At 53.8% G+C, this 12455-nt stretch overlaps 1 protein-coding gene across 4 annotated transcripts in view; it reads right to left on the bottom strand.

Annotated features, from left to right (window-relative positions):
* Positions 1 to 5272: 5272 nt before the first annotated feature.
* The window catches only part of NOL4L (nucleolar protein 4 like), a gene marked incomplete at its 5' end in the record, with an annotated part of 112312 nt that continues 105129 nt past the window's right edge, over positions 5273 to 12455 (bottom strand). For all 4 annotated transcript variants that reach the window (XM_081289173.1, XM_081289174.1, XM_081289175.1 and 1 more), the window contains 3 exons: positions 5273 to 7337; positions 11629 to 11830; positions 12179 to 12301. In XM_081289173.1, coding sequence (XP_081145299.1) covers positions 7117 to 7337; positions 11629 to 11830; positions 12179 to 12301 — 546 coding nt within the window. In that variant the 3' untranslated portion in view covers positions 5273 to 7116. The remainder of the gene's footprint in view (positions 7338 to 11628; positions 11831 to 12178; positions 12302 to 12455) is intronic.

The following is a 12455-nucleotide window of genomic DNA, read 5'->3' as shown; positions in this document are numbered from 1 at the left end:
GGGTTGGCACATTGCCAAATTGCATCTTGTCTGGGAAGCAAAATGGTGTGGTGGGTTGTTACAGGCTGTGCTATGTGTTGGCTCTGTGGGCTTTGGGCACAGTACCTCTGTAGTCATGCTGTCTGAACAGGGAGACTCACTTCATCCTTAATCAGGTTGTTGGTGCTTGTCACCTAGTAAATACTCAGTGACTGTTCACATGCCAAGCCAAGATGTTCATAGCGCTGGGAAGTCGGAATGGCTGCTGCCACCTGTTTCATCTTTGCCCCAGAGGAGCTGTTGGGATGTACGGGAGAGAGTGTGGGCTGTGAAGTTGATACCTGGCTACAGTAAGTTGAATGTGCTGAGATTAAAGACTGAGTATTATTTAAAGGTAGAAGGGACAAGGAAACCATATGATTCGGAATGTCTTTCTGGCCTGGCACGATACCATCAATTTGATATCCCATTTGCCCCTGAGAAAGTAAAAGCCAGCTTTTTGTAGAGGGGCATGTACTGAACAGCTGCTTGTCTGGTGGGGCCTCACTGGACCAAACCATTGGCCTGCCGGAGGAGGAGTAGGCCCTCAAGACCATGTGCTTTTTGAAGCCACGAAGAGGGAAGGGTTTGTGACCTTGAAGATTACTACTTGAAACTCAAATTGGACAGTAGCCTCTGCTTCCTCTTGCTTCTGTGTATCATTCATTTCGAAAGCCTAGAATGTGCATCTCTACCTGAGACAGATGACCGCATCTGACTGAGCTCAGTGCCCTTGCTGTGCATGCTGCTTCGTCTGATTGGTGAGCCTTCCTTGCACATGGGCTCTCAGTGGAGATGGTGCATGGTCTCAGGCCGAGGGGCCTCCTTGTGTAACAGCCCTTGAGTGACATACCTAATACCACCCGGTTTTATGCTGAAGTTCGATAGAGGGAGATAGGATGTGATCAGGACTCTGCTTTCAGGTTTCCTGTTAATGTTTTATTTACTTTTGGTACTGGGGATTCAACCCAGGGACACTTCACCACTGAGTTAGCTCCCCAATCCCAGTCCCCCCGCCCCTTTAAAATTTTTTTTAATATTTTAATTTTATTTTTTTGTTTTGGGACAAGGTCTTGCTAAGTTGTTGCAAGTTAGAACTGGGTGATCCTCCTGCCTCAGCCTCATGAGTCGTTGGGATTATAAGCATATGCTACCATACTGGGCTCTTGTTCCATTTTAAATGTTCCTTACAGCATTTTAAATGTCTCTGGATGTGACTAAGGGATAGAGTGCTTGCCTAGCATGCACCAGGCCCTGGGTTCCATCCCCAGCACCGCGAAATAGAAAAGAAAAAGTCAGCATATATATATTCTCCCCTTCCCCTCATGGAGTACAGGGAGGTACCTGTTTTGGTGGGTGACTGGTAGTTCACTGCTCTCAAGAAGGGGACACTTCCCATTGGAGCTCCATGTAATGAAGCCAGATTGGGACAAGCCAGCACTCTTCTGTCCTCAAGTGATTTCTTCCAGCCATCCCAATGTTTCCAGGACCAGCACCATTTCTGTGGGGTAAGTGTTGTGGGCTGGCCAGGAGGCCAGTGGTGTGTGTGAAGCCACTCTGTTCTGGACTAGATGTCCCAGGTCGTGGGCTTTAACAGTCCCTAAGTCTCAGCTCTGATAGTTTCAGCAGGACAAGGAAATGTCTTGACATCACTGAGGATTTGCTGTCCCTTGATACCCCATAGGAAGGGTGAGGTGTCAGGCCCATCTCCTGACTGTGGAGGATCAGCCCAGGTGCACATACTTAGTGCCACCTTCAAACTACTGACCCTTCTTTGATGTCCAATGTATTTGGATATTGCACAGAATTTCTATTTTTTAAAAAAAAGATTTTCATGCCATTATTTAAAAATAGAGGTTTTAATAACTGGCAATATAGGTGTGTACATCAAAAATTTTTTAAATCCATGCATGATAAACTGATTATTCCCAGCCACATTCTTGCAATTTTTCCTTAAAGCTTAACCTAAATGACACATGTACGATGAAAACAAAGTCTGTGCACAAATAAATTTTGGGAAAAGTGGTCTTTTTGTTTCCTTCAAGGTGGGATTCAGAGAGTGGAATGTCAAGTACAGAAGGTTCAGAGCCAGGATGTTTGCTCAGTTTTCCAAATTAGCACCTAGGAATTGCTATAAGACTTTGGTGTCAGTGGGTTGGCCACGCACCAGGGGGGCAGGGGAAAAGGTCTGTTTTGTAGTCTGGCAGCTGCAGTTAAGGCCTTGCTTGGTTGCTGAGTGAACTTAGTCACTATGTAGCACCCAGTGCCTCTCCGCTGCTCCATCTCTAAGTGGGATAAGGTGACTGTGAAATTTAAATAACAGTGAGTAGAAGGCTTGCCACCTGTGCTGGGCACCTGAGAAGCACCCCAGGAAAACTTCCTTTTAACAGGCAAGGTGCCAAAAGGAGAGACTACAGGTTTTTTCAAAATTTAGGGCTGAGCAGGGTGGAACACAACTGTAATCCTAGAAGGTAGGGAGGCTGAGGCAGGAGGCTTGGGAGTCCAAAGCCAGTCTCAGCAATGGCGAAGCACTTAGCAACTCAAGTGAGACCCTGTCTCTGAATAAAATACAAAATGGGGCTGGGGGTGTGGCTCAGTGGTCGAGCCAAAAAAACAAAACTTGGAAGGATTGTGTGTGGTGCTAGGGATCCTGGGGATGGAGTGCTTCACTACTGAGCCACGTCCCAAGCTCCAAAGCTTCCTAAGGAACTGAATGTGTGTGTGCCAGATTATTGGTTAGAAAATGGTAAATCTTCCTGTTTTATTTTCAAACTCAGTCCTGAAGAACAAGAGAGCTGGTTGGCCATGCTGCCGTCAGTAGGACACAGTGGAAGCTCAGCACTCGGTTTGTTCAGTGTTTATTAAGTAGATTCAGTCTTATATATGATATACAGATTCCAAAGGAAAAGGATTCCACATACTTATGAAATCAGTGCATTTAGCAGTAATACCATGGAGATAACAGCTCGATTAACAGCTCATTGGTCTTCTGTTAAGTGAGGGAGAGAGGGAGTCGGCCTGTGCTAGTCATTCCACAAACAAAACAGAATTTAGTCGCATCACGCAGAAGACACATTCTAAGAATTAAAATATTAAGCCACATTTACTGGAAAAACTCACTGTACAGAACACAAATACTTTTTATAGAGAGCATTGAGGAGGAAGTCCTCACCTGCTTAGGAGAGCCACGTTAAGTTGCATAGGTGCATATCTGTAAAAATATAATTTAGAGGTGAAGCCATTGATTAACAAAGAGTCACCTTTAAAAGTTGGTGCCATCTGCTGCTTGCCATAAGTGCCATATGCTTAACTGCCTTGGAGCCCTGGCCCCTCCCCAGGTGTGGTGGCTCACTACCAAGCTGCCTCCAGAGCAGCCCTGGAGAAAGGCTTGTACCCTCTGCACTGAGAGCCAGAGTCTCAGATGCAGAACTCACACGTTTCCAAAGCAGGTCTAAATTATGCTAGAGGCTTGATGACCTCACGAGTTGAGCCTAAATCCTGGTTGGCTTGATCCCGAAGGCCATGCGAGTCATCTTGACCTTCCCATGGCCGGGCCGCCTGGAGAACTATGTTCATCCCAGAATGGGCGGACCTGCGTTCACCTGTCATCTGTGTGGCGATCCACCACCACCAGTAGGAGGGCTTGCTCCTGACCCCTGCTCCTAAGTGGGCACACGATAGAGGCACATGGGCCATCTACCAGGTGGAGTGTTTTCCAGCAAATCTGTGGTGTAGGTTTTTTTTTTTTTTTTAATTTTAGGTAGAAATGGGTAAAAAGTGAGAGGTTTTTGTTTTGTGGCTTTGCTAAGCAGATGAGCTTAGTGAGGTGCATCTTCCTCCTCAAGGGCGAGTCTTGCAGGACACACAGGGACTGGGGCGTCTGTACATGTAAACAGTACACTTTCACTGAGTCCAAAATTAGGAGCAAAAATACAAAGGTTCACATTGGTCTTAGGTAGATACAGGCGAAAAGGATTGAGCTGTTGAGCTCAGAAACAACGAAAACAAAGTTTCTAAAGCACCACTAAATTATATAAAAATCAGACCACGGACGGATTGAAACTGGTATTCTGGTGAAATACTTTACTAATCTTGTAAAAAGTCTTACAAAAAATTACAAATTAAAAGTATCAACCCTCTGAGTTCAAAGCAGCATTTTGAAAATGAACTGGTAGTTAATCCTATAACCACCCCTGGAGTCATGCGTGGCCCTTGAGAATAGGGAGGGATGGATGGGTTCCACCTGTTTGAAATGCTCTGAGACCCTCCTAGCCCAGCCCGTCCCTCTCCCCCAACACTGACTTGGGAATAAACTGTCATTGGTATGAGTGATGACAGAAAAATAATTTCAGATGGGGTCACACCACCACTGGTCTGTGAGATGACCCACTGGTCAGACCAAGTGCCCGCTTCTCCAATTCTGCTTCTCATGGAGTCGGCCCTGCAGACTCTGGGATTGTGTATCCTACTCTTTCATTTCCTTTTAAACTCAGATCCTCGGTGACTACTTGGTGCTCTGAGTCCCTCCAGAAGGGATGCCCTCAGGCAGAAGGCAGTCTCTCAGGGAGGATGGAGAGCAGCAAGCTGAGTCCTGGGCTGGCCCTGTGGCACCCTCCAAGTCAGGAGTGAAGGGAAGGCTTGAAGCTGCATCTTTTAAAACCAAAGTAGAACAGAACAAGTTCCCTGACTGTGAACGAGTTAGTGGAACCCTGTTCACACAGTGACCTGCTCCTGGGTCAGCCATCTCTGGGACTTCAGGTATAGCTTCTATGGGGTCAGTGTGGCAGAATCCATGGTCCTGAGGTCCCAATGGACCGGCACTGGCATTCGTTCCCTTTTACTTTAAAACACTTGGACCAGGCCCACACCACAGCACTGAGGTTTGCTGAGGCGGCCCGTGGCGACACCTTGCGCTCAGGGTACTAGAGGTTCAAGCGCAGCTTATGCTGATCTTTAGATGGTGTTCTGCTGGGGTGGAGGGAGGAACCCCTTTGTAGTCTTTCTCCTGTCTGCCAAGAAATGCAACCTGTTTGTGCCTAGCTTGGTTCTGCCTCTGGGAGGAGAAATGACACATTAAGCAACAGGAATTCTAGGGCGGCGATTGTCTCTGCCAGGTTTTAACATTAAGATTTTCACAAATTGCCTGGGGTAACATTTTGCAAAAGGTCTACTGATTACTTTGTATTATTGTTCACACACAAAAATAAATATGTACACAAATTCATATGTCAGGGAGTCGTACTGAGCAGGCAGGGGACTGGGCACTGGAGCTTGTGCTGTGCTGAGGAAGGGGGTCTCAGGTGTCCTGGCCCTGACCAGAGACCTAGGGATCGGTCACTTGGAAGGCAGAGGTGGTGTGGCTGGGTGGGCATCATAGAGGCCACTTGGGAGGCCACCCTGACCGCAGGTGGAGGTGTGCCTGGGACGCAGCACCTTGCCTTGCAGTTTCTGGATCTAAGCAGGGTGGGCGTCTGCACCACCTTGCACCTGCCTGCTGTCCTGAGGGGTGGTCTGACATGGTGCTGGGGCAGCGGCCAGGGCTGCAACAGGCAGTTGGCTGCAGAAAAGCTGGTTTGGGAAGGGGTACCCGCTCTGGGATCAAGTGGCTCTCTGGCATCCTAGGGTCCACTTGGCCCTGGCTCCCCTGGGGTCTTTTTGCTGTAAGGGAAGAAAGGCAACAGGGCTTCTGCCGGTTCTGGGCAGGGGCAGGCAGCAGAGAGCTGCAGTCATGGCTACGGAGTGTTGTGTGGAGGGCCTCTGGGCCTGCTGAGGTCCGGGAGTCCCTGGTTTAGCAGCACTGGTTGGTATTGCACTGAGCAGGAGGAAGTGCCTATCAAGGAGGAGGGAAACCAGGCCAGCTTTTTCTTTTTGCCCTTTTCACACTCCAGGGACTCTGGGTTCCATCCAGGACTGGGCCTTTCAGAAGGACCAGTCCTAGGAGAACCCAAGTGGCTTCTCCACTTCCACTGACTGCAACCAGGGGGCGAGGGAGTGGGAGCTGCAGTCCACACAGGAACTCACAACTGCCTGACAGCTTTTCTCAGCAGTTAGGAAGGCCCCTGGCCTATGCGACAAGGTGAAGGCCACTGCCCTGCTGACTGACTGCTCTCTCAAGCACTCTGTCCTGTCAAGCAGCTGCGAGGGCCAGAGGACTGCAAGCTGCTGGCTGTGAAGGACAGGACCCTCTGTGGGCTCTGGCTCCTGGACACCCAGCCTGACTTACCTCCTAGGCAGACACATTGTGTGTGGGGGAGTTGGGGAGACAGCCGTTCAGAACAGGCTCAGGGCACGTCCTGGAAAAAGCCCACGCTGGAGTGTGAGGTAGAGTACAGGTGGCCGTGTGACGGGGCTCTGTAGAGTGGGTGGGGTGCCTTTTTGTTTTGCTTTGCAGTGGGTGTGGGCGAGGTCCTCCAGCTTGGCGGTACCTGGCTGTGTCCCTGGGATCTGCAACAGGATAGCCTGGTCGAGGGGTGGTGGCCTTCCCTAGGGTGCAATGGGCACCCAGAGGGACAACCAGCCTGGCTCCCGCCCACCCCTGCTGGCCCCCGGCCTGCATCAGTGTAGTGCTATGGAATGTTAGGTGAGGGATACGTCCTTCTGATCAGACAGACACAGACTGGCAAATCTGTACAAACACAAAAGAATCCATTTTCAGAAAAATAAATTACTAAGGGGAGAGGGGAAAAAGGGTCCACTTTGCTTTTTCTCAATAAATATGCAATTCTGCTCACCTAAGACTTGAAAGGTAATTATCTGGGGGTGGGATTCTAACATCAGGGTCCACGAAGGTGATTCTAAACAGAGCTGCAGCCCCAGCGCCTTGTCAAGGGGCTCCAACCCTTCCAGAGCTGCCCTGTGGGCCTCTCCAAGCAGGTCAGAGCACCCGTGTGGTGAGATTAAAAAAAAAAAAAAAAGAAAGAAAGAAAAAAGTGTCCTTGTGCCCAAAGTCTCAGGTGCTTGGAGTGTGGCTAGAAACAGCTCTTTTGGATCCCACCTCTTTCGGAAAACAAAATGTACCAACTGGTGAGGCAGGAAGCCGGGTCCGGGCTGGGGGACAGCCTCCTTCCCCAGGGTAGTGCACTCCATGTGCCAGTGGGGTCAGTTCTGCTGTAAAATGAGGTTTTCCAGTTCATCTGCAGAGCGCAGCAGGAAGGCCGCAGACTCTCGGTAGCCAGCAATGAGCTGCCGCACAGCGCTGATCTCCGTGGGGCTGAGCTGGGCGGTGGGCATGGTCCTGCTGGTGCTGTTACTGGAGGGGGTGGGCGTGGGAGTGGTGGAGGTGGTGGAGGCCCCACCTTTCATGCTGAGGTCTGTGGGCCCTGTGGAGAGGAAAAGAAGGTAAGGCGGGAACAGACCCCCATACGGCATCTGGGAGGGGCACGTCCTGGGTGCTGGCTGTGAGCTGGGCACTGAGTCTAAGGGACCTTGCCTGTCTCCCTGATGGTTGTACCTCTTGCTGGGAATAGGACTTGCACTTGAAAAGGGCTGTCAGTGCAATCTGGCAAAGAAGAGGAGGGTCTTTGGTACAAAGGAGAGTGAGAGGTTTGTCCAAGATCACATTGCAAATACACGTGCAAATCACGTTGCAAATACTGGGGGCAGAGAGGCATGGCAATGACCATGCTCTGTGCTGCCTCCTGAGGACTCCCAACAGACACATCCCTGCTTTCATCCCCAGGTGCAAAGGAAAAGGAACATTCCACCAACCTGAAGCCTCAGGTGGAGAGCTGTGCTTGGGAACAGGAATAATCGTGCTGGTGTGGGACTGGATTTGTGTGCCTTTCCTCCCACACAGGTAGGCTGAGAGGGGAGACATGCAGGGCACTTAGCACACTGACAGTGACCAGGGTGTGTGGAAAGCCCAGGAGTCGCCATGAGGGGGACCAGAGAATAATACCAGGATGTGCTCAGATAGGGTGGGCTCTGATTGGGATAAAGCCAAAAAAAAAAAAGGCCCATATCCCAGCTTGGTCAGGTGGAACACACCCCCAGGAGGGGCTGTGGTGCATGTGAGTGGAGGAAGGGGCTGGGTGCCACGAGCCTCTTCCTGCTGAGCCTCAGCACCTCAACTCCCCCTCGCTGAGGCCTGTTGTTGCAGTACTGTGGGTTGAACTCCACCTCATGTGTGCCAGGCAGGCACTACTCTACTGATCTACATCCCCCACACTCCTTTAAGCTTTATTTTTTTCAGACAGGGTCTTGCTAAGCTGCCCAGCCTAGCTTCAAACTTGCAATCCTCCTGCCTCAGCCTCCTGAGTAGCTGGGATTCCTGGCCTGCATGGCTGTGCCTGTGTGAGGAGGAAGGTTAGTCGTCCTGGGACAAGAGAGGGTGTCGGGTGGGTGTGAGAGGATCCAGTGGTCAGGCAGGGCAGGGCCCAGAGAGGTTTCCTGGGGAAATGGTCTGTGGTCTGCCCTCTGCTGGTGGATGGTGGCAGCAGAGACACCCCCAGGTCTTCTGAAACATGATGGGTGTTTTGGGAGAGGGGAACCACCAGGCCCTGTCTGGTCTTGGCCTTTCCATGGAGTGGGCTGCTGGCTTTGAAACTGAGCTGCAGGATTCAAGTCCCTCTCTGCTACTTCACTGGCAATTTCTCAACTTCTCTAAGTCTCAGATCCCCCGTGTGCAAAACCAGGAGGCTCTTGAGAGAGGAGCTGTGGTGAGGCTCAGCACAGGCTGGAGGGGGTGGAGGGGTTTCGCAGCCTGCAGAAGCCTGACTGCCACGTCCAGCCCATGAGGACAGGCTTCCACCAGGCCTGGGGCTTTCTGCACAGGTTCTGGCAGAAGCAAAAACGCTGCCGCTGGAAAAGCCCCCGCAAGGTGTTCAGCAGGAAGGGAGTCAGAGGGGGAGCCGTGGGAAGATGGGAGCTGGCTTGGCCCCTGCCCTCCCCTCCTGGCCCTTCCCCAAGCCCCCCACCCAGGCTATCCTATGGGCATGTGAGGCTGTTCTGGGCTTTCAGCTACCGCCCTGCCGCCCTGGGGCTGACAGCCAGCTCCCTCGTGCTGCAGTGCAGTGGCAGTGCTCATACCCTACGAAGACACAACTAAAAGTAATCTTTGGGATAAATTATGGAAATTTCACTGCCACTAAACAGAAGCTGCTGTGGTCCCCAAATGGGGAAGGAAGTTGGGGTCTATGGTTGTCACATTCTAGCCACAGAACATGAACAACAAGAAGATCCAAGGAACTGGTTTGCTAAAGAATGTCCTTGGAATTGAGAGCTCAGGGGACAGTCAAGACCATTAAAATCAAACCCAGGAGTTAGGAGCAGGCTGTGTGCAGCAGCCAGGCGCAGGGGACAGGCCCCAGGCTGGCGGCCTCTGACAGCTCCTGGCTATTGTTGCAGGGCAGGACGCCGAGGGGGGAGGAGGCCACCCCTTCCTGTGCTCTCCAGAGCTGCTTCTGTACGGCTCTGGTTCCTTCCAAGCAATGCTCAGAGGTGGCCAGCACCACCTGCCACAGCTGACATGAGCAGTGGCCCTGGGGTTCCTCTTTCCTCCCTCTGTCCCCAGATCCTGTCCCATCACCACTCAAGGCTGTGTGCAAAGCTTTCCTTCTTTCTCTCCTTGGCTGTAGCTAAAGCCCGGAAAGAAGGTCTCCATTTCCTGCAGCCAGTGTGACCTGGAGACAGCCCCACCAGGCTCTGGTCACGGTGTGTGATCAGGTTGCGGTAGCTGCCATGGGCTGGTGGGGAGGCAGGGTGAACTGCCCAGCGCCGTAGGCAGACTGCAGGCTGGGCTCTACCTAAGCTCATCACCATCTCTGGGTGCCGACACGGTGAGCAGAATGAGGAGCCGAGGCACCAGTGTGGCTGCTGCCAAGGGGCCATCCTGCTGGGCAGGCGCTGAGGACTGCTGCCAGGGAAGTGGTGGGGCTGGTGGCTCTGCACCCACAGGCTGCCTGTCGTATCCTCCAACTGCTGGAATGGAATCCAGACAGTGTTCTCCAAATGAGTGGTCACAGGACAGGGGCTGGCCCTGTGACCTTGCCACCCGCCTCGAAGGAGCCACAGTATTCAGAGATGGGAGACCAAGGCTCTGGGATGCACAGGGGCCAAGCCTCTAAGGCCTGCGTCCAAGAACAGACTGGGCTGCTGTTGGGGCCTCTCTGGCAGGTGTGGATGTGGTGGGAGGGCAGCAGGCCCCACACCCATGAGGGAGCCCAGCAGCTGCAACCCTGTGGCAGGCTATGCTGGCTGTGCCAGTGGACACCTGCCACCATCATGCACTATCAGTGAGGGACCAGGCCGTTCCTATCTGTCTGGCTGGGCCCCAGATTCCCATATAAGTGGAAAGGGGTTCTACCCTCCCAATTCTGGGCCCCATTCAGACACTCCACCAAGGGGGCCACTCGGCAGGATGCTTTCCCTGGGTGGCTGCTCCAGCCCTTCCTGAGCTGGCCTGTCTGGCCTGGCCTCAGGGATTAGGGCCAGGCAGCCTTCTTATTTTAGGCTAAGAGGCATTAGGGAGGGATGAGAGGTTAAGCCCAGGCAGGAATCTTCCAGGGACCCACATGTACTTCCCCACTTGGGGGCGCGGTGAGTGTGGGGAGCCAGGCTGCTGCAGGCTTCAGATGAGGGTGGTGTCGGGGCAGCCTGGCCTTCTCTTGTGGCTAGGGACTCTCCCTTGCTGCTCAGAGACAATGGAGGTCTGAGAGTCAAGGACAGGACTTCAAGAATGCACAGGCACCTTCAGCCCAGACCTGGCTCCAGGGCGCCGCCCATAGGCGGCCCCTCTCCCCTCTCTCTGACCTCTGACAGCCTCCAGGAACACTGCCTCTCCCTCCAAATCTCCCCACAGGGACAGACAGTGACCAAGACCCAGCACAATGCACAGCCTTTCCAAGCTAAAAGCCCACCCTGGGTGCCCATCCGCCCCGCCAGAGCACAACCCGATGCCTGGCCCAAGAGGCCCTGTGCCAGTGCCCCCCCCCCCCCCCCCCCCGTGTAGATGGTCCCTGCTCTGTCCCCGCATCAAGGTCTGTGCACGGGCCCTATCCACCTGTCACCCACAGCAGAGCTACCTGGACTGTACCTGAGGCACCAGCTGAGGGGCATGGAGCTGAAGGAACCAACAGCTAAACATCGCCCCGCATGACTTAAGTGTGTGCCCAGAGGTCCTGGAGCCAGGCTGAGGCCCAGCACCTGGTTAACAAAGCTGTCACTTCACAGGTAAGGCCAGGAACCAACGCCTGGAGAGGCTTGCCTTCCTGAGCTGCCTGGTGGCCCAGGCCCGGGCCAGCACAATATGACCTACTCACCGGGCCTCGGTCATTGTGTACTAAGTAGGGGTGCGGAGGATCCAAGGTGGGTAAACAGCAGGGCCTCGGCCGGAGCCTGTGCCCATGGGGGTCCTACACAGGAGCCAGGGGGAGGTGATGGCAGTGCCCGAGGGAGACTTGGGCAATGCTATGGAGGTGACAGGGAGAGGGAGGTTCTCCATTTTGCGCAGCTGAGGGTTTCCTGGCCGTCCAATCCAGGCACTAGTTCAGCTGATGGAACGGTCGTCACCTCCTCACTGGCCTCTGCTTCCCCTGCCCTGGGCCTCCCTGAGGCTGCTGGGCAGATGGGCTGGGAGCTGGTCAGGGAGCCAGAGCCGAGGGCCCCACTCACCGTTACTGTGATTTCCTGTCTGGAGGGAAGCCGGGGGCTGCAGGTTGCTGCTCAAGGCCCCGTAGCCACGGTAGCTGTAGTTGAGGCTGCCGTTGACGTACACAGGGTCCTGGGAGTAGGAGGAGGCTGGCAGTGAGTAGGTGGAGTGGGTGATGGCTGCGGAGTCCCGGGAGTGCTGCTTGTCCAGGGCTATGGGCTCGTCCTGCAGAGGCGAGAGGGTGGTGCTGGGGAGCCAGGGTGCAGCAGACCCCGGCCAAGGTCCCTGAGCACAGGATCCACAACGGCTGAATCCCCGGTTTGACCTGTTCCTGCTCCCTGGGGGTCACCTCCCCCAGCCACCTCCCTGACTCTGCAGATGGTCACTGCCAAGGCAATGACCCTTTCCAGGTCCTCTGGTCTTGGGATGAAGTCTGACTCCCTGTCACAAGTTCTGCAGGGCCTCTGTGACTCCCCCACCACTTCTGGGCACCGTCCCCTCTGTCCCTTGGCCCACCGTAGGGTAACTGGTGGCCCCCCGTGAGCGCAGCCCGGGAACTGGCGGAGCAGGCACCTGCGAGGACTGGTAGATCTCCAGGCGCATCCTCTTGGCTGCTTTCCTGGTCTCGCTCTCGCAGGCGGCGGCGAGGATGTTCTCTGCCATGGCGGAGGTTAGGTGGGGCGGTGTGGGTCTGGTCTGCAGGTAGAAGGGGCAGCAAGCTGGTGATGGTGCGGGCAGAGGCCTGGCCCAGGGTGGGGGTCCAGGACCAGGTAGCCTTTCCAGGCTTCAGGTTCCCCATTTAAAACAGGAGTCAAGGGACCTGCTTCCAGGGCTGCCGGTGGGTTCTGGG

The sequence above is a fragment of the Spermophilus citellus genome (genome assembly GCF_964194105.1).
Source record: "Spermophilus citellus genome assembly, chromosome: 4".
Taxonomy (NCBI): domain Eukaryota; kingdom Metazoa; phylum Chordata; class Mammalia; order Rodentia; family Sciuridae; genus Spermophilus; species Spermophilus citellus.
Note: the sequence above shows the minus strand (reverse complement) of the source record. Positions and strands in the feature narration are given on the sequence as shown.